The 25,747-nt window shown below is 40.7% G+C and overlaps 1 protein-coding gene across 2 annotated transcripts; it reads right to left on the reverse strand.

Moving 5' to 3' along the window:
* Positions 1-1,531: 1,531 nt before the first annotated feature.
* On the reverse strand, positions 1,532-24,717 carry RAB12 (RAB12, member RAS oncogene family). 2 transcript variants are annotated; one of them, XM_015855285.2, is made up of 6 exons: positions 24,266-24,707; positions 12,377-12,437; positions 5,522-5,660; positions 4,901-4,990; positions 3,969-4,073; positions 1,532-3,814 (listed from the first exon to the last, which is right to left on the reverse strand). In XM_015855285.2, the coding sequence occupies exons 1-6, from the start codon at positions 24,507-24,509 to the stop codon at positions 3,701-3,703; spliced, it is 753 nt and encodes a 250-aa protein (XP_015710771.1). In that variant the 5' UTR covers positions 24,510-24,707; the 3' UTR covers positions 1,532-3,700. The 2 variants fall into 2 exon arrangements, with proteins under 2 accessions (XP_015710771.1, XP_032298538.1); XM_032442647.1 differs by lacking the exon at positions 3,969-4,073 and having other exon boundaries at positions 24,266-24,717.
* Positions 24,718-25,747: the final 1,030 nt, after the last annotated feature.

Consider the following 25,747-nt stretch of genomic DNA (forward strand, 5'->3'; position numbering starts at 1 on the left):
AATGTTTCCCATCTCCTCCTTCTGGTGATTATCAGAGCTATCTGGATTTTTTCCCCCTGCTGACAGACCCCTGGAAACTCCGCCATCAGCAGCTGCCACCTCTTCCAAGGAGAGGTGACTGTGGTCATCTGTAGCCTAAAGTCATTTTACAGTCTGTTAGACAATGTGTTTTTGTTGCCCTACTGCCTTCTCTTCCACATTTTACCCAGGCTTGTATAATTCCACACAGTCTGTGTCCATGTAGCTACTAAGAATTTGCATCACTGTTCCCAAGAAAGACAACTGATTGGTTCCTACAGTACTAGCTGGCTCTTAGAGACCCATAACTTCATTCCAGCTAGGAAAGGCATCTGTAGGACTGCAACTTCCAGCACATTGAGATACACACTCAGATTTTATAACTCATAAAGGCAGCGCTTAGAAAATGTAAAAAGGAATTCTGGGTTAGAGGAAAACATTAACATCTTAATCTAAAATAAAATCTTAATTCCCTCATGTCAAAAATCATACCCAATACCAAACAGTGTTTCATCTAAGAGACCACAGTCTGTAGTAAATACAAACTTAAGATTATAAATTATTAATAAGATTACAAATAAAAAAGCAGCTACTTTTGAAAGAGAAGTTTGGGCAAGGTGCATTTGCTCAGCAGTAAAAAGCAAGCAGCAGCGGCCAGCACAGCAGGACAGGGCTTACACTTCTTCACTGGCGGAGCTCCAGTGACCTCTAATGGACAATTCCATCAGTGCGCCTGCCCTTACAATAAGCACCAAAGCTCATCTGCAAAAACACACAGTACCAAAAACTGCACGTTTCAGCCTAATATGAACTTGGCACTTCGAAATATTTAGAGCTATTACTCAAGACCGCTGTACCTGTTAGGATATCGCCTTCGTAATAGATAACACTGGCCCACAGGATACCAATTAGCTTCTGGACTCACCAGAAATTCTTCACACACTTGGGCCTACTTCATTCCCGATCTTGCCTAAATTGAGCACTTAAAAGTAATGATCAGCTGACAACACCACTTTCACAAACAAGGATAAAATGGCAGAGCAATCAAGGCAAAGCCTTTGCTGTCAGAAATTCTCACCCCTTCAGTGCAGTGACATAAATTAAACATTTGACACAAATGAGAGAATGTGGAAGTTTCTGGCATGGTCACAAATGCACGATTCTAAGTTTCCCTTAGCAAATCACCATACCCTTTTCATTTTTGCTTTTGTTCCATTATTCTGCTGCCTCCTACCGTACTAGCCCTCCTCCTCCTTCCTTACAGGCAGTAAATGTTGACACCAGTTGTGCATCCCTGTTCTGCAGGACCAGATCTGGTGAACGAGAGATGCAACAGGCTGCTAAGCCAATAACTTTCAGATCCTTCTGTACTGTGTACCCACCTGCCCTTCCATGGCACACTGAAAACCCTTGTTAAGATATAAATGAACACTGATTCATAAAAAGTTATAGAGATCAAAGTAGGAGACAAAACTCTCTTTAGGGTTATACTAAAACAGATTTGAAGCAAAGGTTTACTGAACTTTTTATGATTTCCAATGAATAAACAAATACATTCAAGCATTCTTAAATAAACATGGCTCTCAAATGTAATAATTCTTCTTTTTTTTAGTACAAGAGAATGGAATTCCAATCTACCTATATACAAACAGAACATAATTACAAGAAGAAAGTTTATCTAAGTCAGATTTCTTAATTTTTATTAAATTCAAAAACTGCAGGAAAAAAAAATCACAAGATTCTAAGTACATATAAAAACAAATCAGCTAAAATAGAATTGTTGTCAAGTTAAAACTCACTTTTCCATAATTCTTCCTTCCATGTTATTGCCCACAGTATCATCAGAAATCTTACAAGTGCTTTGGAAATTGATTTTATCCTATCAATAGGATAGTAAACCACAAGTTTACTACCTATAAAAGCAAACTGCTTAGGCACAAGGTGGCAGAAGACATAAGCACAAATATCAACCATGCTTCCTTAATCTGTAAGTTGAAATCAAAGTATGCTAAGACCTGCATGGTATTGTATTCAGAATGTCAGAGCTTGCTTACTGAAATAAGGGATTAAAAAAATATCCTTTTAAAACCTTCGCAGTTCTTTGCGTCTTTTTTTCCTTCCATAAAGCGCAGAGAAACTGCTTAAGTCAGTGGTACAGCTTACTGTTAAGTGTCAGCGTTTCAGCTAGAGGAGTGGCAAAAGTGACAAAATGGGTTCCAGCACCAGAGAATGAGAAGTAGAAAAGCTGTAGTGTGGAAAAGACTGGTTAATATTTGTGTTGCCAGTGTCATTTATAGTTTTGTGACCACCTGCGAAGGTAACATGACAAATAGTCACAAGCTGTTTGGAGGTATCAGCTGGGCTAGGTCATTCCAAGACAGCAAGCATCAAGGTGAACAATTAATGTTTGCTGCTCTTCTAACTAGGCCTAGAGGAACTGTCAAACAGAAAGTTAAATAACAAGGAAATTAAAACAAGAGCAGTTGTTCCATACTGTAGATTTTACCTTTTACCCACGATTTGATATACTTGCCATTCTAATAACAGGTGCAGTTCCACTGTCATTCATAAATACAAAATTTTATTTGCACTTCATTAGTTTAGAAAGACCACAATGCTTTTCAATACCACAAACATTCAGGACACACCAAGTTATTCAAATATGTAACTACTGATTTACCACAGCTAAACTAAACAGTGCATTTTAATAAAAGATATACCAAAGATATAATCCACAAATTCATTATCAGACAAAAATCTAACACAGTATTTGCTTGGTGGGAATAATTTCTACTATCAGGAAAGGAAAACCTTTTTTTTTTTTTTTACCTTAATTTCCCCTCCCCCCAACCCTACAGATGTCCAGACAAATACACATATATATTCCTTAACACAGGAAATTCTCTTTTTTTAAAAGAATTTGTCTAGGACAGCAGCATTGCTTTTTATACCTTCTTATAGAGTTTTGAATATATCTCCATTCTTTTATTGAAACTTATTGATTCTCGCAATCAAGTTTATGCTTGTGGAGAAAATTATATATGCAATTTCAGCGCAGTCTTAAATTTGCACCAGACATGATGTCGTAGTACACAAAGGATGGGTTCAGCATTAAACAAAATAAATAAGGCTGCCAAAACTTAAACTTAGCTTTTCAATAAATCCAGTCAGCAGAGGATGCTACAGCCAAAGATGTTTTCACTACATTAAAATGAAACATAATGCTGATTATGGAAGCTTTGTACATAAAGTCCTCTTTAAAAAAAAAATTGTCTTTAAAATAGTCAGCAAAGCACCATATACTTATCTTCATACCAGAAGAGCTTCTGCCTGCCTGTTTATAATAACAAGAACTATTACAACATTTATGTCAAGAATAGGTATAGATTTAACTTCTCCTTTTTCCTCAATTGGAAGTGTGGTAAATCTCAACCAACTGTACAGTATTTATAACACCGGGGCAATGAATGAAACATCATTGTGAGGGTCAGGGGTAATAATTAAATGTTATATAGTTGAATCCTACACAGGATTGCATATTTGCATATTTACAAGTTAGTGTGTAGCTCTGACTCGAATAACAAAGTGCAACAAGAAACTGCCAAATGATTGTAGTGCAGAGTAGTACAGATACTTTCTTTATCCTTCCACTCCTATTTTTCACTCTGTATGGAGTAACAAGTCAACAGCAACGGACATGTGGCCTTGGAGGAGGCAGTTCAGGTGGGATTTCTGGCTCTGGTTGCAGGGACAGGATACTGTTGGACAACTCATTTCTTATAACATCCAGTGGCATCTTAAAGAAAAGAAAACATCACCTGTAAACCATTATCAGCTTCACGGGACAGAGCGCACTTACCCTCCATGTCCTCCTGACAAATACAATCAGAGACTGAGTATTTAAGCATGGACCACTTATGTGGGCAGAAACTATCACCTAAATATTTTACCTTTTTCAGAATGTCATCAACAAGCTTTAGAAATATTTCATCCACATTAAAATTGTCCTTGGCACTTGCTTCACAGAACCGCATCCCAGTTATTTGCTGTGCAAACTGATGGGAGAAAAAGTAAAATAACTACAAAAACAACAAATATACATTCTTCATTAAACCTTTAATAAGCTTCTCTGAAATCTGTGACTGATCTCTTATGCAATTAATAACCCCAAATCTCTAAGGTGCAGCAAACATTGCCAGATGTAGCTAATTTTCACTTAGATCTGGTTTAGTGGAAAAGCATGCTTCACTTTTCTAGACCTAAGTTTGAGAAATTAATATATCATTACTCAGATTGCCAAGGAATAAGAACTTCTCAGAAGAAAAATATTTGTATTTGTCCTGATCAAGATGGTGCTGTAAATCCCATGGCAAAGCATTTTCCTTTCAGTTTTCTCACTACTTTTGCAATTAAGAAAAACAAGAAAAACCAACAACCACGGAAGAAAAGTTAAGTAATTAAGCAGGACTCTTGCCAATCCTAAAGTAGTACTGAAAGGCCAATATATGGAATAAGGACTACAAACATGTCCTGAATGGACATATCTCTATTTACGACTCAATTCTTTACTACAACTCTTTTCACAGTTTACGTGACAAAAAGAGGTATTCACTACATTACTGTGTACTGGGGCCAACAATCACACTAGTAGTTTCTTCTTCTTTTTAAAGCAAAGGCATACTGCTCCAGGAAGAAAGCAGGTAATGCACATTGTATAAGAAGAGGTAAGCAGACTTACAAGTTTTGACAAAACATCCCCATTCTCATTAAACTCCTCAGGCCCAACAATATGACTAAGACTCTCAACATGGACTCTCAACAGCAGTGTCACAGCAGTTTTGCTTCCAGCTGTAACTTAGAATTTACTTATACCTGTTCTTACCTTTTCTCCCTGCTGCCGAGAAATCTCTCGATCAACTTCACAGTCCAGTTTATTTCCAACTAATAGAAGCTCTGCATCTTCTGAAGCATACTGCAAGTAAAATATTTTAATATACTAAACAAAAAAAAAAATAAAAAGCTGAGGTTTCATACAAAATTAGAAATAAAAAGAGAAATTTCTTTTCTAAATCATGAAACATATCTACACAGTTTAATATATTAATGTTCTCCCCAAAGGTTATTTTAAGGATTTTCAACTTAAATTTTTAAATATTATTTAAAAACATTATTAAGAACCAGTTGTTCCAATTCAACTAGGAGTGAACAAAATGACTTATTTCACAGACCGAAATTTCTTCTTCCCTCAGCGAACAGGCAAATGCATAATGCTACAGATTTCCACTTCTAACTACTTTAGTCAAAGGAAGCAAGAATGGACAACCATTTTGCAACAGAACAAGTAAATGTTAAATTCCTGCTAAAAGAATCCCATGCAAACCAGCAGTCTTTAGTTTAATAATCCTGGAATTATGCTGTCGAAAGCATATATTACTGAGTCCTTTTGGGAAAGAACTAATTCTCCAAAAACCCAGAAACAAACAAACAAAAAAAGAGAGCCTACCTTATCAATCATTTTCATCCATTTTGGTAAATCATCAAATGTTTCCTTCTTGGTGATATCATACACCAAAATAATTCCCTTGGCACTTCTGTAATAAGCTGAGGTAATGCTGTTGAATCTCTCCTGACCTGCTGTGTCCCTAAGAAGCAGCAGCAAACATTGGCACAAATGTTTCATGGATTTGCAAAGTACACAATAACTTGGCTTCTATTTTAATAAAGACACCCTCCCGCACTTACGGGGTACTCTATATTGTAAACTGAATACATGTCTGTTTATCAGGGAAAAATAAAATAAAATGGAGCATTACTTTCAATTACAAAAAGTTTTTCACATGAGAACTACTTAACCCATACTAACTTCACCAAGAAAGGCCACCAAACAGGTCTACATGTGACTGAAAATGAAGCTGTTCAGTGAAAATGTACCAGCAGATGAAGCCGGTTTTGTGGTGTATGGTTGTTTCTCTTTTAAACAGCCCTGAAATAAATGAAAAAGAAATGGATACATGCTTAGCAGACTAAAACAGCTGGACATCCAACAGTAAAATAAGCAATGTACTGATTATTATGATTTGAACTTTCAGAGCCTTTCTGGATCAACCACAGTAACTCAACCATGGTTTTTAAGACTAATGCAGAGGCTACTGGCAGAATTCACTTCCAAGGAAGTGATTTCTAAAGTAAGTGAACAACCTTATACAGAACAGCTTTTGAAAGTAGATTATTGCCTTTCACACTTACATCTACTAATCTGAGGTGGTCAAATAGTATTTCTATCTTCACTTTCAAATGAGGACATTTCTATCACAGTGCATTTACACTGGAGGTTACTTTCAAGCAATGTCAACAGTTTGCCTGTACTAGCTATAGTTGATATTCCGAAGTAGATAAGACAAAGTTATTTTTTACCGAGTCCTGTCATGGAAGATTTTTGGCAGTTATACTGATACAACAGCTGGTGTATACCCTAAGTCTTAAAATGTGACTGGTATCAAAAGCAAATACTAAGTTACACGGTGCTTTGAAGCAACCAAAAGATTAGTTAAAAGACTGAATAAAATTCAGAGTGCATGGGAAAAAATGTGTGCCCATGCATAGGGACCCGAAAACTTAAAAGGAACTCTATACAACAGTCACATTTTAGACAAAAGGATAAGAATGAATTTGGGAATGAGATTAACAATGGAGAACTGAAACACTTGTTACCAAAAAGAAAGAAAAACGTTATGTTCACAAAACGCCACATTGATTATCCTGAAGAATTCTTTTTAAGGTTTATGCACAACAAGTAGCGGAATAAACTACAGCAAACCTATCCTGCTCTTCACAATATCTTTAAGGATCTCAACTAAGCAGGCTTAAAAGTGAAGTATGTGACTTTCTCCTGAAATAGCCACAAATGTACTTGATAGCAACACATTTTTGGTAGGTGATTTCACAAAGTAAACAGCGTCTACTAGAAAAAGATGTGAAATCTCTCCTTCATAGCCTGTGGAAAAATACTAACGCTTCACTAAGCCAGCAGCACCATGACATGGAACTTGGGGCAGGGAGGTAGAAGAGAACAAATTCCTACTGCATACATTTTTGTTTTTATTCACATCCCATTCTCTACTCAAAACTTAAGAGCTGAATTCACATAAACTTTTGGGACCCTACTGAAGGTGAAACAGGTATCAGGTTCATCTCATCTTCAATGAGATGAAGCTCTAAAAGTATTTCAGACAGTTTTAGATGGTTAACTGGTTCCTTTCTTATAATGAATGAAGTGTTTGTTTTATTCTTAAAGCAATATGAGTTCTGGCAGCTGAAGTCACATAAGTATTACTTAGAAGACTTAATTCTATTTTCTCCTCTCTTACTTTCTTTTGTGATGGTCAGGTTTGGTTTTGTCAGATCCTCTGGAAATTTGTTCCATGAAAAATGTAAAAATTCTAGTACAAACCGTTGATTTTCCACATATGGATAGCATTGCTTCAGTACTTACAAACAGGCTTCTCAGAATTATAACCGTGTAGACCAGCTTCTGCCATCTGCTGCTAATCCAGCCTACTGACCAAGTGCATTAGGGATGGGATCCCTTTAGTTCTATTGCTGCACAGACAACCAGATGGCAGGTGGCAGGGCATACCCCGTATGGAAGAATGCATCAATTCAAGTTGTGGTCTGACTAATGAAAATCACTGCCTTTTTTGCTGGTCAGTCTTCCCTCTCTTCTCTGTACCCATACCAGAGGAAAGAAACAGAGGAGCCATTTCAGAGCTAACTGTGCCTACAGGTCAATGTTAAGGGCTTTTTAGCAATTCCATCGCAAAGGGGCCCCTTCTGAAGTACCACATCACTCAGTTTGTATGTTAGGAAAACACACAGAGGAAATAAACACACTAACACTCAACTACTCTCTCTGAAGAGACCAATCAACACATGAGGTACACTTGAGTGTAAGCACTGGAGTCAACATTACACTCAGCCACTACAGTTTCCTCCAGCCCCACACTTCCCCTAGCCTGCTGAGTACATGATCTCCCATTCTACCCGGTATTGCCAACCTCTCCTCACCTCACAACAACCTCGGGTTCTTAAAACACTGCCACAATCTCTACCCTCAGGTCCTGGCAGTCCTCTTTGTGTAGATCATTTGTGTGTAGTCTGCCTTGCTGGCTAAATGAGACACACCCCCTGCTGTGGTTGGTTCAAAAGCCCTGCTATATGTTCAATGAACAGATGGCCACCAATTGTCACCTGCCAGTCACTCTAATCACGGTGAATTACGGCTGACTTTCTCTGCCTTGCTCTGATGATCACAATGTCCACACATTCTGCGTAACCAATGCATTCACCGCTACAGGAAATTTAAATGAAACCAACAACAGGTTTCTGATTGTAAGCATGATCTGATAATACCTGTTTCCTTCAAAAATTGAAAGAAAATAACCTGAATTTGTGGTCTTTAACATTAAAGTAATGTTGTATTATCCTTCAAGTAGCAAGGAGAAAACTGGATAATTATCTCTAAAATAACCAATAATCAGCAATCTCAAACGAGCTAAATAAGCTGCCATTATCAAGCTGATCTTACATAAGTAAACTTATCTTGTATGAGGACATCTTTATAAAAATGTGTGGCAAATTCTTCCAGCATTGAAGAAAAAGAAAATAACAAGCCCTAAAGTAGAGCTAACATCAAAAACTTATCCATCATAAAATGTCTTCCTTTCATGTGCCGTACTGGAGAAATTAAGTTTGTTACACTATTGTCAATGTATTTCTCTCCCACAGTGAGAACAGTTGAGACAATAGAGCTATTGGAAGGATGGAAAGCTATGAGATGAGCATTATTTAACTGCACCTTCATGGATTTCATGAACAAAGCTAATGCTGCCAGTTCCTTATTTCTCCTTCAAGAATCAGCATAAGAACTGTGAGGCACTCCAATCTCATTCCAACTCCAGAAGTCCAAACAACAAGCTACTACAACTTCATCAATGATTTGGCATCACTGAGAAAACACAACAGACGACTCCCTTATTTTAGTATTTCAAAGAGTTTTCTTTTACTGATTTTTCCAAAAACTTGCTCTAATGGAAAAAAAGCCCTGCTATTTCCAAATAGTAATTATAAACATTCAGCTTATGACTCCTGCATCAACTACAATTTCCTGCCCAATTAATAGAAAAATAGACATCACTCTGAAAATACAAACACTACACCAAACAAAAGCAAATTAACAAACACCACCACCACGACACAAAGCCTTTTTTTCAAGTGTTGACTCGCTGTATTCTCAGACCGTACAAAACACAAATAGACTCAAAACTGTCATTTGCTCTGAAGTTAAATTCCCTACTGCCCATAGAAAACCTTGAGCTGGCAGCATCAGTTTTTAAAGAGAACGTAGTTAAAACAACTTTCAGAAACAAATTTCAGGTGACAAAGGCTGCCTTGGGCATGAAACCCACACTTGCCCTGGCAGCACAGCAGGACACTGGGCACAGCAGCAGGGCACCACTGCCTCCAGCAGCAGGGTACCTTCAGACTGGAAGCCTGACCTGGCTGCTTTTTGCTTCAGCTAAATGCTTAGATTACTGAGGTGACAAGACACAGTCAGATCCCACTGTCCACCTGGTACACCTATGCTCCAAAGCAGGAAGGTGGGATTCCTATCATTTGGTCTGGCTCTGAGAAAGCACTAAAGCAGAGATGCTTGGATTCACTCTAATAATCAGGCAAACTGCTCAGTTACTTCACCCACTGCATAACTGCAACAGACACTACTTCCCTCAGAACATATAAGCTTATTTCAGCCAAGAACTGCAACTCAGAAGCTGACCTATTGTATCTACTACTTTAAGTGCCAGCCCAAGGGTCACTGCTACTGTACTGGGGGCAGCACAGAAAATGAACACTACTGAGCATCCTCAGTGCTGCGCTACTATTTCATCTTCTGAGGAGCAGGAGGATGTTTCCTGACTGAAAGTCAGGGAAATAGGTTGAAAGTAGCAGCGCTACTGTAAGAACGGAAGCCTCTTTGATCCTAGAGTATATATAATATCTCACTGCAAAAGCAATATGGAGAAGGTCTGATTTGTATGCTACACTACTAAGAGCAACCAGGTGAGAGCTACTTTCAAAAGGAAACATCACTGACTGATATATTCTGTATAGTTCTCTGTTGCTTTTCTCTTTTCATAAAGAGAATTGGCAGAGTACTGTGGAAAACGCTGCTGGCAGAGCAGACAGTGAAGAGAGAAGTCAAGTGATCACCGAAAACCTAATCTGGTATTGAAAAAAACAAAAATGAACAACCATCCTTGTTTTATTTCTGAATTAGAATCATCACATGACTGAAAACTTAAACAAGCTTGGATGCTTCACAATGCAACCTTAGCTACTTTCAAGAATCAAACACATTTTAGAAATGATTTGTTCCTTTAATTGCTCTTTTGTTCAAAATACAGGGTTTTGTAGTCATTACTGTGATCTTTATAAGTAAAGACCACCAGGAAGTATAAAGTAACCTTGTCTCTACACAGGTATGAAAGGAGACTGAGGTAGGACCAACCACATGACTTAAGTTAGCGTTTTAAAACTTGAAGTGGTCGACTCTGTAAATGGCTTTCCTGTTTCCATCTAACACCTGAAGGTACAAAAAGAATAGATGGGCCCAATGACACATAAAACACACTTCAAAATAAATAAGTGAAAGTGGTGGTTATTTAATTGCTTTTCCAAAACTTCACAAGCATGCCACAACAGTTTTAAATATAATCCATACAAACAGCATTTTAACAGCAACTGTTAGGGACAGAGTGACACTTGGGAGCTGGATACTGTACTCGTGGACTTTAATGTATTTTCCTCTTTGTAATGTGTTTTGCTCACCATTTTAGCAGGTTTTTGCACAGGACTATTAGTCACTTTTTAGCAACTTACCAATTTTTTGTTTAAAAAGTTTCCTGTATCCTACTAGCATATTCTCAATATGTGGAAAATAATGGTTAAATAATGGTGCTCTTTTCCAGCAAAACACCTCTTAAAAAGTATTTATTCAACACGGGAAAAGAAATGCTTGTCAAGCTCGGCATATTTCATAGCAAATTTTAAGTTAGGCAGCATCTCCTTATCAAAAAACTTCTGTTACCTCTGTCAGCTTCAGCAGACCCTGGCTAGCAACTGCTGGCTCAACTGCCAGCCTTGTGGTCATAGGTTTCCAAGCAGGGACACATGATGGATGAAGACATGCCAGTAACATTCAAGTGTTAGGTGACTGATGATACCAAAGATGATGCAGCAGTTAACTCAGAGGGAAGCAAGACAGACACATGGTGTGACAGACAAGAGTTGATGGTGACCTGCCAAGAGGAGTTAGTAAGCTGAATTCACTTCACCCGTGTAGTTACAAATGAGAAACCAACAGAATATCCCCAAAGTGTGTCAGAGAGTATTCAGAGCTCTTTCCCTCCCTCTATAGATTGTTAGTAGCTATATCAGCTTAACTACAAGGCCAATTATGCATCAATCACTGTTAATCAACCAAAGCTAAGCTTCTACACAGTAGTAAGATTAATGTATATTAACATAGCTGGTTTATTCTCTCAAAACAATGCTTATGTATTAGACAACTCTGCAAAGGAGCATGTAAGCTCAATAAGTCCTAAACAATTTAAATTCTATCATTAGCACGGGGAATCGTTATGAGGAAACACGTATCCTACTCTAGAACAGAAAAGCTTAGCTCAGACATCAAGCTTTCTGCAATAGAATATTATTTCTAGTTAATACGTACTGTCTTGGTTATATGAGATCATTTTACATCTCAGTGCTGTTGTAGGGGGTATAATTTGCTTAGTCTTGAATGCTCTTTACTTTTAAGTTACTTGATACAGTGTCATGAAAACAGCACAGTCTATATCAACTTTCAGAAACATAGTTTAGGAAATATTTTATGTCTGCCTTATAATTATTTTGGTAACAAGTCAGTTTAGAACAGTCCAGAAAATAAAAATCAAACTCTGTCTATTTAACACGGTCATTTTCTTTTGTTTGTTGAACTCCTATTTCTTGCGTAGATGATTTCACACTTATAGGAAAAAGTCCTTGAGATCTCTGAGACACATTAATATTTCAGTAAGTGCACTCATGCCCTACTTCTAACCATCCTTCTCCTCCTTTATCCTCACAAAAACCTAAGAGCTATTTGGTTTTGCTTCAGTCAGGTGGGAATGGAGGAGAGAAACAAAAAGCTAAGAGCTAAACCAGCTTATAACAGTTAATAGTATTAGACAAGCATATTGATTCATGCTATAACATAAAAATTAAAACATACTGCTGGTTGCACATTTGTTTTACTTACCAGATTTGTAATCTAATTTTCTTTCCTCTTAGCTCTACTGTTTTGATTTTAAAATCAACACCTATAAATAAAATACAATAAACAGAAAAGTAGAAATAAGAAGCAAAAGTAATGAGAGTATAAATTATTACTATCATTTTTTGATAGGTTTTTATATATATTTTTTAAATCAAATTTTAACAGGTTTGCAACAGGCAAGATCATCACATGGATTTGACTACAGCTAAATGGTCCGTGAGCCATTCGATTTGGTAGCATAACAACACAAACTTTCCACTTTGTGCAACGGTTCCAGCAGCAGGTAAACCCAACGCAACAGGAAAACAACAGGCATGGTTGGTTATTTCTCCCTTATTCACATTGACTGTCAAGGACGAGCCTGCTCTGCTTTCAAGCGACACAGCTGCCTCGGAGGCATGAAGCAAACCCCATCCTCCACACCAGTCTATGAAGTGGGACAGTACATATGTACACCCAAGCCAGACACTTAGTGCTTGTAAAGTGCCAGAGTGGAAGTGCTGGAATGGCAGTTGGTTTACACAGTTTATCAGCATTATCATTTTTCATTCTGGCAAATGTTTATGAGCAAACTGCTTCAATTTCGAACAACTTTTTGAAATTCCTTTTATACCCATATGGTAGTTTCAACCATCACCTCCAAATTCCAACCGGATTTTGAATGCAAGCTAAACGGCAAAGATAGAACCACAAAGACCTTGTTATACAGAAAGACTTCAAGTCCATAAAGATAACGTTGGCAATCAACACGAAGACACAGTATGGTCAAACAGCATCTAGACACAAAAGAATACCACCTCAAACACTAAAATATTTCAGGGTACAAGCGTCCTAGAATATCACAGTACTCATAAATTGAACACTAAAACGAGCAGCTTAACATTGGCATAAGTCTTTTTGCTTTACTTCTCCCTTCTAAAAACCATCTCTTCCGACAGCACCACGTCAAAAAGCAGGGAAATAAAAAGACAGGAGAACATCTTTCAGACTGGCACAATTAGACCCACACAGAAGTGCAGAAGCACGCTGCGTTGGAAACACGTTGCCATTTTACATGCAAGTGAATACCAAGGATACTAGGTACGAAAGTGAGCACAAAGAGTAGATTTATGTTTCCTCTCACAACAACTAAACATTTTCCTAATGTCCTTGGTAAAAACTAAGTGTCCTTGCTAATACCGTTAGAATCAATACCAAACTCATTCCTATAGAAGGAACTGAACTTGGCCCTTACATCATCTGCACCAAAGTTGTGTGGAAACAAAAGTACATTTCACACTGGAAAACTAGTCTAAACAGTTCTTGTCATTGCTACTTTGTTATTAGTGTTTTAATAGTTGCTTTAAAACACCAACTATATCTACTGCTAAATGCCCTTTCCCCAACTAACTGCATTTGAAGTATAAAATACACTTGTCTTAATGGTCACAACTTATCAACTGCACAATAGCAACTTTACTCACAAAGGAGATCACCAATGTTAATGTAAACGGTTACAAATCTCTGCCTTCCTCAGTTTCAATGTAACTGCCCCACCACCTCAAGTTCCCAATCCTTCTACCACACGAATACAACATCCTGTATGATGTATTATTCACATCTGAGAACTCGGGTTAAAAAAGTAAAATAAGAAAATCTACCTTGTCCCTCGCACTGAAATATTAATAGAGTACACTGTGTATGTTGCAGCACAGGTGGCATGCTGGCTTTGGTTAACAACTGAACTTGTGGAGGAGCTTGACCTGAATAGGAAGTCAGAGAGAATGCAGCTTCTGCTAAGGCAGAACTACAGAGAAAATCTAATTGCTGTAACACAGGAAATTTTCAGCTCAGGACTTCTTGGGAACATGAGGCAGACCATATGCTAATGAAATCAAGCGGAAAAATGCCTACAGATTAAAAGGATTGTTTCAGAATAAATATTATGTCCCTATTATTCTTGGAGTCACAGAATCATTAAGGTTGGAAAAGACCACTAAGACCATCTAGTCCAGCCATCAGCCCGTCACACCATGCCCACTGACCATGCCCCTCAGTGCCACATCCACACGGTTCTTGAACACCTCCAGGGACGGTGACTCCACCACCTCCCTGGGCAGCCTGTGCCACTATCTCACCACTCTTTCTGAGAGCAATTTCTTCCTAATATCTAAGCTTCTTATTCCAAAGGCAAACTGTTCTGTCAATCACCTTAAAGTCACAGCCTGAAACATTTATTTGCTGTTATATTTTGCAACAAACTATGCAAAACGGTAAGTTTTGGAGAGGCGGATCGTTCTATAGAACAGTTTGGATCACCCAACACTTCAATCATGCAGCTTGCCAGAGCTAAAAGGTTGCTCGACTAATTTTTATAATTAGTAATGCTCTGCAAGCAACAACACAATTCCAAAAGTTCAATGTCTGCCAACACTGGAGGAAAAATACTGGCAACTGTTCTCTTGCAAACGAAGAAACAAATTTCAAAGCCTGTCAGGTTTCATTACTGTGTTTCACCACAGACCAGTCAAAGGTTAGACTTTGAGTTTACATACGAATTAGTAAACAAATGCTTCTTTTCCACTTTAATTTCAAACATCACCTTAAGAAAAAGTTCAAGGAAATAAATTGTTAGCCTGACTAAAGTCAATGAATGTAACTAAACCAAGTTTTGCTATCTGTATAATTTCTCCAGGTACTAAAAACACGATGTCAACAACAGTTAACACAAACAAGCCACCTGGGCACCTTCTGTCCTTAATTACTCAGCATCCAGTAAGTGGTTTTACTCAGTCACAGGTTCAATAAAACTGAGGAATCAATCATCACTGTTGACAACTGCAAACAACACACCTTATAAAAAATAAAGGATTGTAAAAGGCTCTCTCCAACGGCAAACCAACGGCTGGTTTTCACACTACCTAGTCTACATTTAAATGACTACTGTCAATTCTATTGAAAGCAAATCAGCGACTGCACACAGCAGAGCCAGCAGGTTCATGTTTATGGTTACTCTCAGGCCACGGCAACAGGAGGGGAACCAAAAGGCTGGCCACCACCTTCCCTCCTCCATAGCAATCTTACGCACACCACCGGCAAGCCACGTATTCACTTCTTCCACTACGAATACACTCACATGTGAATCCCAGCAGCCTTCTCTCCCTGAATTAAAACTGCTCATTTTGGATGTCAGATTCTGCCACAATTGTTTTGTCTGTGGCACAGCCTTTCTCAGGACTCCTAATGCATACCCCCATATGCATTTTGAAACACCCTGATTCAGCTTGCTCTACCACCGAACTGCAGATATGCCTGTTTCACTGCCCCTAGATGAAAGATGTTGAGCAAGGCATTAAGTAGAGCAGCAATTATATGGCACACCGAAGATAATATTATTAGCTCAGTATTCTGAAAAATTCTTCAAAGTACACTGCTTTTGTTGTGAAAGCACGAGAGCTTTAGATTTAAGATATACTTCATGAAAACAAGAGCATCTACTTCAACATGTACTCAACTGAAACAATGCTTTTCCAGGAAAAATAAAGTGCTACTGGTCTACAAGGCAATTAGAAGAGGGGTTTCCTTCCTTTATTCTGAAGTCTATGCAAAAAACAGCTAAGTCTGCACTCCTTTCCAAAACAAACAGCCCTAAAAGAACGGGAACAGGAACTCAAAATAGAAGCGCACTAATGAAGTTCTAGATAGCGAGTCAGTGTGAGCGGCGTATCTTGTCACTGCAACAAACTGGTGGCTGCTCCAGGCTGAAAACAAATCCAGTACAAATGAAGTCTAGTCTGAAACAGGTTATAATATATAAATTACTTCTCATTCCTGTTTGCAGGAAGAAATCTACTAAAGCACACAGTGAAACACATACAGAATCACAGAATGACCTGGGTTGGAAGGGACCTCAAGGATCATGTAGTTCCAACCCCCCTGCCTGGCAGGGCCACCAAACATACACATTTACTAGATCAGGTTGCCCAGGGCCCCGTCCAACCTGGTCTTGAACACCTCCAAGGATGGGGCATCCACAACCTCCCTGGGCAGCCTGTTCCAGGGCCTAACCACTCTCCTAGTGAAGAACTTCCCCCTAACATCCAACCTAAATCTTCCCTCCTTCAACTTGGATCCATTTCCCCTAGTCCTGCTATTGGTAATACACAACTGTGTCTGGTTTCTTTAAAAGTTTGTCTAGAAATAAAATACATAGTGAAGAATCTCCTTACTTTACATTCTGCATCATTGCTTTTCTCCCCTAAGCGGCAGAAAAAAGAAGTGGGAGCTGTTGTGTTTATATGGAGTGACCTTAAGAGGCCAAGACTTCCCGATCACAAAGTTCAGGCAGGAGCTGGGAAAACAGATGCAAATAGAGCACATAGAACCCCTCCAGCTAAAATCAATTCCAATGGATTGAATTTGCAGAGGCCTATTAGCTATTCCCATCAAAGTAATGCAATCAGTGAAAAAGAATCAGACTGTATTTGAAGAGACACAATCAGTTTAAAAATTCAGACTTTGCATACTGATTGATCATTAGAATGGACTTAAAATTCAAAGGCTGGGACTATTTGTTTGCTTTGGACATCTGACAGCATTACAGAGAAGTTCCCTTCCTTCCGCTACAGTTGATGACTGTGCTTCCAGAGGTAGGATCCAGCTCTGCTGCCAGCTTGCACAGCATCTGCTATAAGAGAGTCCTAAATATTGATTGCAATACAGTAATTAATAGAAACGACAGTAATACAAAGCTACTGAAGATGAGGAAAAGACACTCGCTGGTTTTGCTATCAACTTCTACCACTTATCTTTGGGGAAAAGATATACAAAGAAGAGTAGAGTGCACAGGTGTGGAGGTAGAATAAGGTTACCAAAACCGTTTGAAGAAGAAAATAAAGCAGTTTTCAATTGAAGTTTCAAGACACGTAGGTAATTTTAAGACCAATTTGAAGAACCACCAAAGCGGAAATACTTATTTCAAACCTCACATTATACATCCGAAGATTAAAAAGAGATTTGGAAGCATTAAGCGTTAGTCACCTATGAACCAGTTTGGGGATTATTTTGGGGGCAGGTGAAGCACGTTGCTCATATGGCTCTGAAGTGTAATTCTAGAACAATTAACATGCAGAAACTTGAGACTGCTCGCCTAAAATAAAAGCACACACGTAACTCGGCTGGCAACTGCACTACAGACCAAAGCAAAACAGACACACCAACATCAGAAGAACTGGTTACATATATGCAGTGGCTAAACTTCAGAGGTGCAATTAAAAAGCCAGCAGTGATTTCTGAACGCCTGATACACACTTAAGTCTAAGATGTTCAGTTTGAGTCACCGACCATGGGAGTGTTCAAAAAACATTTGGATGTTGTATTGAGGAATATGATTTAGCTGGGAAGTATTGGTAATGGTTGGACTAGATGATCTAGGTCTTTTCCAACCTTGATAATTCTGTGATTTCCAAACAATGAAAATGGCGAAGTTATTTCATTATAACTTTACCATCTCTGAAAATGAAAAGTCTTTCAGAAAGTATAAACTTTTAATCTACTTACAGAGCCAACTTCAAAGCATGGACCAAATTTTTGATAAACAGAATGAGGTGAAAGACAGAACGGAATGAATAAGATACTCTGGGCCTTCCTGAAAACGAGGCATTTGCAAAACTCCTGCCTAAAACACAGCAGACTGGTGGCCTACAATGACCAGACCTGAGAGGAAAACTGAACGTGAAAGAATATGTTAATGATAGCACCTTACTATTAAAAAGGCAGAAGCTGTTTCAAAATGAGACAGAACACAGCATTTTGGTTTGAGTATCAAGTTTTCCGTTCCTTAGATATTAGAAGAAATAAATGGTAGAAGTGTTGCTAGGTGTTGTTATGTAGTTGCCGTCTTAACAAGCGGGAATATTAATCCTCTCTCCTGTTCAAGCCCAGCCTGTAGAACAAGCTTCACAGAGATTTAAGGCTTTTGCGATGAAGGGCACTCTATGGATTCTCTTCCATTTCACAGGTTGGCTAAAAACAAGCATTCTGCAACAGGTCCATGTCATCAAATGAACATCTATTTAAGTGCACAACTTTCAGAAAGAAATATTAAAGTCCATAGCTGAGAATCACATGCCCCCTATTTTTACTTTTTGCTTCTGACACTCTCAGCTGTTCACAGCCCAGACTGAGTTTGACAGCTGCATTCCACTCTCCTTACAAATGAAACTCCACATCTGACACCATTCAAGTGGGCTCTTCATGTTGCCTGTTGGTGTACTTGCATATTCTCATATGCGTACTGACAACAGTCTGTAAGATACCCAGATAGCTCTACTGTCTTGATAGAACCCAGCACCTGAATATTTCCCTCACTTTAGGCTAGCAGTTGGTTTATAAATGAGGAAAACAAGGTCAATTTCAAATCTGTGCATCTTCACAAGCTCTTGGTGATTCAATAAATAAAAGGAAAAACACAAACAGCCCCCCCCAAAGCCGTGTTCCCAAACCCTGACCATTTACAGCATCACCCCACTACATTTTCCTATATTAAAATATAGATTTGTTACCTTATGAGGGCTCAAATGAGTACACATGGAAAATACTTGCTGACTACAGCAAAGCTGTACAATACACTTAGCTGACATATAGTGAGCAAACAGCTATTGATGGGTTCTTTCAGTTGTGGTCTCCAGTGTCAATTACAAGTGACAACAGTACTAATGGTAAAAGGCAGCCTCCAAAGGGCTCCTGCTCAAAGCTGCATTGCCTGAACTCATGGTTTCATAACTGGTGACAAACAATGCAAGTTCCTACAAGCTCCCCAGTCACCTCAAGGTTTTGTGTAAGGTCAAATTGGTTTCTAGGCAAAGCTCAAGCCTCCTGCTCTGTACTATTTGTACTTCATCAAACTACTGCAGCATAACATCAACAAAATATCTGTTAAATTTCATTTGTGCTAACATACAGTAGTCAAAAACCCAATAAATAAAAATAAGTATGTATTAATATTCTGGACAAATGAAGACAAGGGCTATTTCTCACATAAATACCTAGTGCTGGTAGCCAGAACTCACTTCCTTTTTTTTTTGAGCAGCAATGATTTCTCAGTCTGGGTACAGAGCTGATTTTGAGCATAAAGTCAACAGAAGGCTGGTTGCTGCTTTATCACTACATGGAAAAGCCAAAGATATTTACTTCTACTCTTTTCCCCTTCTCTCCATCACGATTTAGTTTTTAGTGCCATCTTATGCACAAGGCAAAACAAACCTTCACAGAAAAACTAAGATGAGTTACATTTGTCAGAGTCTAAGGTGAATGTAAGCATCACAGAATCACAGAATGACCTGGGTTGGAAGGGACCTCAAGGATCATGTAGTTCCAACCCCCCTGCCTGGCAGGGCCACCAAACATACACCTTTACTAGATCAGGTTGCCCAGGGCCCCGTCCAACCTGGCCTTGAACACCTCCAAGGACGGGGCATCCACAACCTCCCTGGGCAGCCTGTTCCAGGGCCTAACCACTCTCCTAGTGAAGAACTTCCCCCTAACATCCAACCTAAATCTTCCCTCCTTCAACTTGGATCCATTTCCCCATGTCCTGCTAGTAGTACTATAGGAAAACCTTATGGGAATGAAACCTAATATTTAGGTTGTTAGTCCAAAGACAATGAAGAAAGAGGTTGAATTGTGACAGAAAACCAAAACACAAACACATGCATATGTTTATATACCATACATACATATTAAAAACAGAAGTTGCCTTATTTAAAGTTGGTCTGATGAAGTTAAACCAGAAGTTTTCATCATCACTACTGTCTATTTGTTGGAATTTAAGCATTTTGCATGCATATTTTAGAAAGAATTAACAGGAAATGGACTGCTTGGAAGAAAAAGCCATGGAGCTCTGTAAATCCAGCAAGCTCCTAAAACAGGCCAAAGTTCCATTTCACAGTATATTAAAGCAAAGACAATCAACACCAAAGTGCATCTGTGAAGCCAAAGGGATCTTTCCCCACAGCACATTTGCTTGCCCACAGGCTACAATTAGTCAAAAAAGGATCACAACACTCCCATCCCGATCCACAACAACACTTCGCATTACAAACTCAGCTGAGTAGCTCCACCTATGATTTTCCTTGTAAACCAAGCCTGAAGGAGGCTTTGGCATTTGCTTCAAGTGGTGGTGCAGTGTCCCAAAACCAGCTGCTAAAAGGAGCTGGCCATGAGCCTGCATGGCCACCTCAGCTCTTGCATTACGGTAGGTAAGGCCCCTTTCCCAGGATGCCTTTATGATGGAAAAAGAGCTGCAGGATGGATGATACTGGGCTTCAGAAACCTTGCATGTGAAAGATGAGGGTGAGCAGGAACCAGAGGTCCTGAGATGGAAACCAGGAGGGAAGCATAATGCTCAGGTAGCTAGGAAATAATGCTGAGTACAGGAGTTGAGTAGATTTGTCAGGGATACAGCAGAAAGACTGGCAATGAGCAGATCGGGTTATGGACAGGAGAGCAGCAGGGGGGTACAGAGGTCTTTGAAAAATAAAGAGGACTCTTTTTATTACAGTTTTTAAACATTAATAACTACAGTAATATCATTGTAGAGATTGGGATGTGCAGAGTTATTTCTTTAGGGATAAGAACTACTTTTGGGATGATAAGGTGGGAGGAAGAAGGAAAAGCAAGGACTCCTCCTCCCCTGACCACTTTAAAGGCCAACATTACCCTCACATAAGCATTCTACCATCATGGAAAAGGAGTTACCTTAACTACCTTGGATTTAACACTGGTGTAAATGAATAACTTTACATACAGGGGGAACATCTCTAAAGAAAATGTTTATGTCCAAACAGGCAGTAAAAATAAGTTATAAGCTAATAATGAGAACAAACACCCAAACCTAGCACATGAAACCGTAAACAGCAAACGCTATTTCCCATGTGACACCAGTGTGCAAAAGTCAGTCAATATTTGAGCGCACTGAGTATTCTCAGCGCGATGTAAACAGCAGATTAAGGAGACACAATATTCTGTGCAACCTAACGCCCAAAATAAATACATCAAAAGAATTTTAGATCAGCAGCGCATCGTGTGCCGTTATGAATAATGTGCTGAAACCTGCCAAGCTATTTTCGAACGCTTTCAAAGTATTTCAGTGTTTTGAGATTGAGACAGAAGACATGTTGGTGTGTTTGTTAAACCCTGCAATAAAAGCTGGCAATGCAGCCTTTGTAAATTAACATTAAAAAGCTCAATATTTCTTAATTGAATCCACATCTCCTTGTTTATGTAGAATCACTCAGTGGCATCCCACTATTAACTTAAATGGCAGCTGGGGACAAGTCAGCCTGATTTTTCCAATAAGCAAAGTTTTGGACGTTTGCAATTCTTCCATTGTCAGACAAGACCTCTGAGTAGCTCATACATTTCCATACAACAGATTAAGGTGCCACATGTTGTTCTGTTTGATCTACACTTTCACAGGTCTAGTATAAAAAGAGGCTGCCGGTATCAAGATAAGGGAGTTAACAACATGCATTCCTAGCTGCATCTCCCTAATATCACAGAGTCACAGAATGACCCGGGTTGGAAGGGACCTCAAGGATCATGTAGTTCCAACCCCCCTGCCTGGCAGGGCCACCAAACATACACATTTACTAGATCAGGTTGCCCAGGGCCCCGTCCAACCTGGTCTTGAACACCTCCAAGGATGGGGCATCCAATAAAAGCAGATGCAGCAATTTTTAATTGTTCTTATATTCTTATATCATCCTTTCAAATTTAATTTCGAGGTATATTTGGTTTATATCGCTTCCTCTGAAATTGCATTAGTCACACTGTTTCAAATCACGTTTCAAAACATTCTCCGCTTATAACTCTCACAAAAGATCACTTCAGAAAGCAGCTACATGGGACGAGTGTATTATTTGAACTGTGCATCAAACTCTGACCCCTGATCATTTCTGACTGTGGATTATTTTCCTTCTACATAATATGTAAACAGCAGAGGTGCAAGCTTTCAGTCACAACAGTGGGATGTTCTTTCACTTAGCAGATGAAGGATCGGGGGAATCTCAACAGCTCTCAGCTTCAGTCAGAAGACCTTGAAAGAATGCCATTACTGTCAAGTTTCTACGTGTATTTTGGCACAAGCTGATTTCCCTATGCTGCTTTATGTTGGCACACTTCATACATCAAACATTACGTAATGCTCTGTCTAGCAGCATACCATTTATTTCCTGTCTTTTGTAAAATAAGGAAGCTTTCCGCATCAATCACTGCCCGGGTTATCTAGGAAATCAGTGTGCTTACAAGGCACCAGGCTGGAAGTCTGGGCTGGGGTCTAGGGCACCTCTTCTCACTTCTCAAGACTCACATCAGGAAACTAACCCTGAGTTAAAGGAGAGCAGCCCAGTCTGAAAGGGACGCTAAATGTAGGTCATCCCAAAGATGCACTGAGTTCAAAGCAACACAGTCACAGAGAATTTGTAAAGAGACATTCCACTGCCAATTCTACTTCCCTTTAATCAAATTGGTCCATCCACAAAAGCCATCAGCATCTCTTCACTACAACAATATTTCAATTTGGGATTACGTTCCTGACTTTTTGGAAGTCAGAAAGAAGTTACCAACTTAAAAATACCAGCACTATCTGGATGCTGAGAGGAAAATCCATAGCACTATCAAAGCAGGATTCTTAAGCAGACCCGGGAAAAAACAGATATAAAAACTGACAAAACACAAACTAAAACAAACAAGAGTAACTCTATTGTTCTGCCACAGAAGTAAGGGCTTGGAGAACAGCATCTTCGTTTCCAACACCACCCTTTTCCATCTGATACTATAGGTTTCTTCACTTTTCAAGCTTCAACTCAGCTACGTGCGCTCATTTTACAATGACACAGACTTAACAACTGCTTTCCTGCAGGACCTAAGCTTTCAGAGCAGGTCTGTAACAACGCAGTCCAACCAGCTCGCTTTCTTCCCCTTATGCATCCACGCATCAAAGCACAGCAGGCATTAAGCCACCTCAAAGCACCTCTGACTATCCTATGAACAAGATGCCGCTGTATGAAGCTGGGGAGCTGCCCCCCAGTTTGTCGGACAAGGAGCAAAACACACTCAGGAGGTGCTTTTCACAGAACAAAACATCAACTTCCTCAGATCTAACACTGCAGAAGGTTTCCTGGCAGCAGGGAGATCATCTGGAGTTTGTCGGGCTGGGGTCTGGAGCAGCACTTGGAAGTCCCATCAGTGATGTTCAGTGTACACCGCACAACTCCTCAGCTCCCGAAACACTTCTGTACCAGGTCAGGCTTTAGCACAACAACCTGTTTTACCAGCCACCCCTAACACTTCTCAAAATATCACACAATTGCAGGAGCTGGAAGGGACCTCTAGAGATCATCGAGTCCAACACCCCTGCCAAAGCAGGCTCCTTACAGCAGGTAGCACAGGTAGGGTCCACGCAGATCTTGAATATCTTCAGAGAAAGAGAGCCCACAACCTTCCTAGGCAGCCTGTTCCAGTGCTCCGTCACCCTCACTGGGAAGAAGTTCCTTTGCATATTGCTGCGGAACTTCCTATGCTCAACTTTATGACCGTTTCCCCTTATCCTGTCCAAGAACGAAAGAGGACACCGAACACCCCCCCTCCCGACCAGGGCCAAACCAGGCCCTCCACCCCCATCCCACGGCGCGCTGGGGAGTTGCGCACAACGACTGTCCTCACAACTCCGCGCCCTTATCACCCACCCCACGGACAGGCCCGGGGACCCCGGATACCCGCTGCGCAGCTCCCCAGGGGAAAGGGACCCGGCCGGGCGGTGTTTACACCGCGAAATCCCGGCAAAGACAAGGCTCCCGGCGCGGTCGGGGCGCGGCCGGAGTGCTGCCTTACCCACGGTGGACTTGCAGGCCTCGCAAAAGGTGTCGTCGGTGAAGCGCTCCATCAGGCTGGTCTTGCCCACCCCCCGCGAGCCGATGATGATCACCTGCAGCTTGAAGTCGGCGGGCCGCGGCGGCTGCTTCCTGCGGCGGGCCTGCCCCCCGGACAGCGCCGGCGACCCCCCCGCCGAGCCCGCCCCGAGCTCCAGCCCGCCGCCCCCCGCTCTACGCTGCGCCAGCCCCGAGCTCGGCTCCATCAGCGCCGCATGCGGCGCCGAGCCGGCGCCGCGCTTCCCTGCCCGCCTCCGCCGCGCCCCGTACCGCTGCCCTGCCCGCCGCCGGCGCCCACCGCCGCGAGGCAGCGGGAGGAGGGGACCGCGAGGACGAGGCGCGGCCGCCACCCGACCCGGCCCGACGGGAACGGGAACTCAGCCGACCAGCGCCGCCGCCACGAGCGGCGCGCCCGGCCCGGGCCTCGTTGCACAGCGCCCTCTACTGCACCGGAGCCGCGGCCCCGAGCCGCAGTGCCGGGGGCGGGCAGCGACTGGGCCCCGCCCAGCGGGACGGGCTGGGATGAGGCCGAGGAGGAGCTCACGTAGTATCCCAGCGGTGCTTCTAACCCCCTGTTTTTGAGGGAGTTTTGGCTTCGCCGAGTGGGTGGGTGGCAGAGCTCATAGGAATTAGAATCATTTCGGTTGGAAAGGACCTCTAAAAGTCAACTAGTTCAACTCCCGTGCAGCAAACAGGGACACCTACAGCCAGGTCAGGTGCTCAGAGCCCTGTCCAGGCTGACCTTGAGCGTCTCTTGAGATGGGTTCCAACCCCCCTGCCTGGCAGGGCCAACAAACATACACCTTCACTAGATCAGGTTGCCCAGGGCCCCGTCCAACCTGGTCTTGAACACCTCCAAGGACGGGGCATCCACAACCTCCCTGGGCAGCCTGTTCCAGGGCCTAACCACTCTCCTAGTGAAGAACTTCCCCCTAACATCCAACCTAAATCTTCCCTCTTTTAACTTAAAACCATTTCCCCTAGTCCTGCTATTATCAGCCCTTTCGAAGAGTTTACTCGGCTTTATTCCTCTCTGGCTATTTCCTGGCACAGTCTCTACAAGCATGTATAGATTATATACATTAGCTAGTTTGTGGCACCAAAACTTTTCCTTCAGCATCTGTTTTTATCTTTCCCACTTAGAGATACAGCAGTAAGTCCTCTTTTGTCAAGATCAAACTACAAACCTCAGGCAGAAAAACAAGCACATCGGGCTCTCTGAAGTACTGCAGAAATTCAAGTATTTTACTATTTTTCATTGCTGATTTTTTTGGGTTTTTATGAGTCATATTTGCACCGGAGGAATGTACCAATATTACTGTACAAATAATTTCTAGTAAAGGTAAACAACTTCTATGGATATCTTGGCCTATACTTCAGTTAACTTATATACATGAGTAAAATATCAATGTGGAACATGAAAACAATCAAAAACTAGTTTGAA

Source organism: Coturnix japonica, chromosome 2 (genome assembly GCF_001577835.2).
Source record: "Coturnix japonica isolate 7356 chromosome 2, Coturnix japonica 2.1, whole genome shotgun sequence".
NCBI lineage: Eukaryota > Metazoa > Chordata > Aves > Galliformes > Phasianidae > Coturnix > Coturnix japonica.

Excerpts from the sequence above, each read along its gene's own strand:
- RAB12 (XM_015855285.2), bottom strand. The coding sequence starts at position 24,509 with ATGGAGCCGAGCTCGGGGCTGGCGCAGCGTAGAGCGGGGGGCGGCGGG. Across the intron at positions 4,991-5,521 it reads GGATGAAAATGATTGATAAG|TATGCTTCAGAAGATGCAGA; the intron begins GTAGGCTCTCTT and ends TTTTACTTGCAG. Across the intron at positions 3,815-3,968 it reads TTGATGACATTCTGAAAAAG|ATGCCACTGGATGTTATAAG; the intron begins GTAAAATATTTA and ends CTTTTCTTTAAG.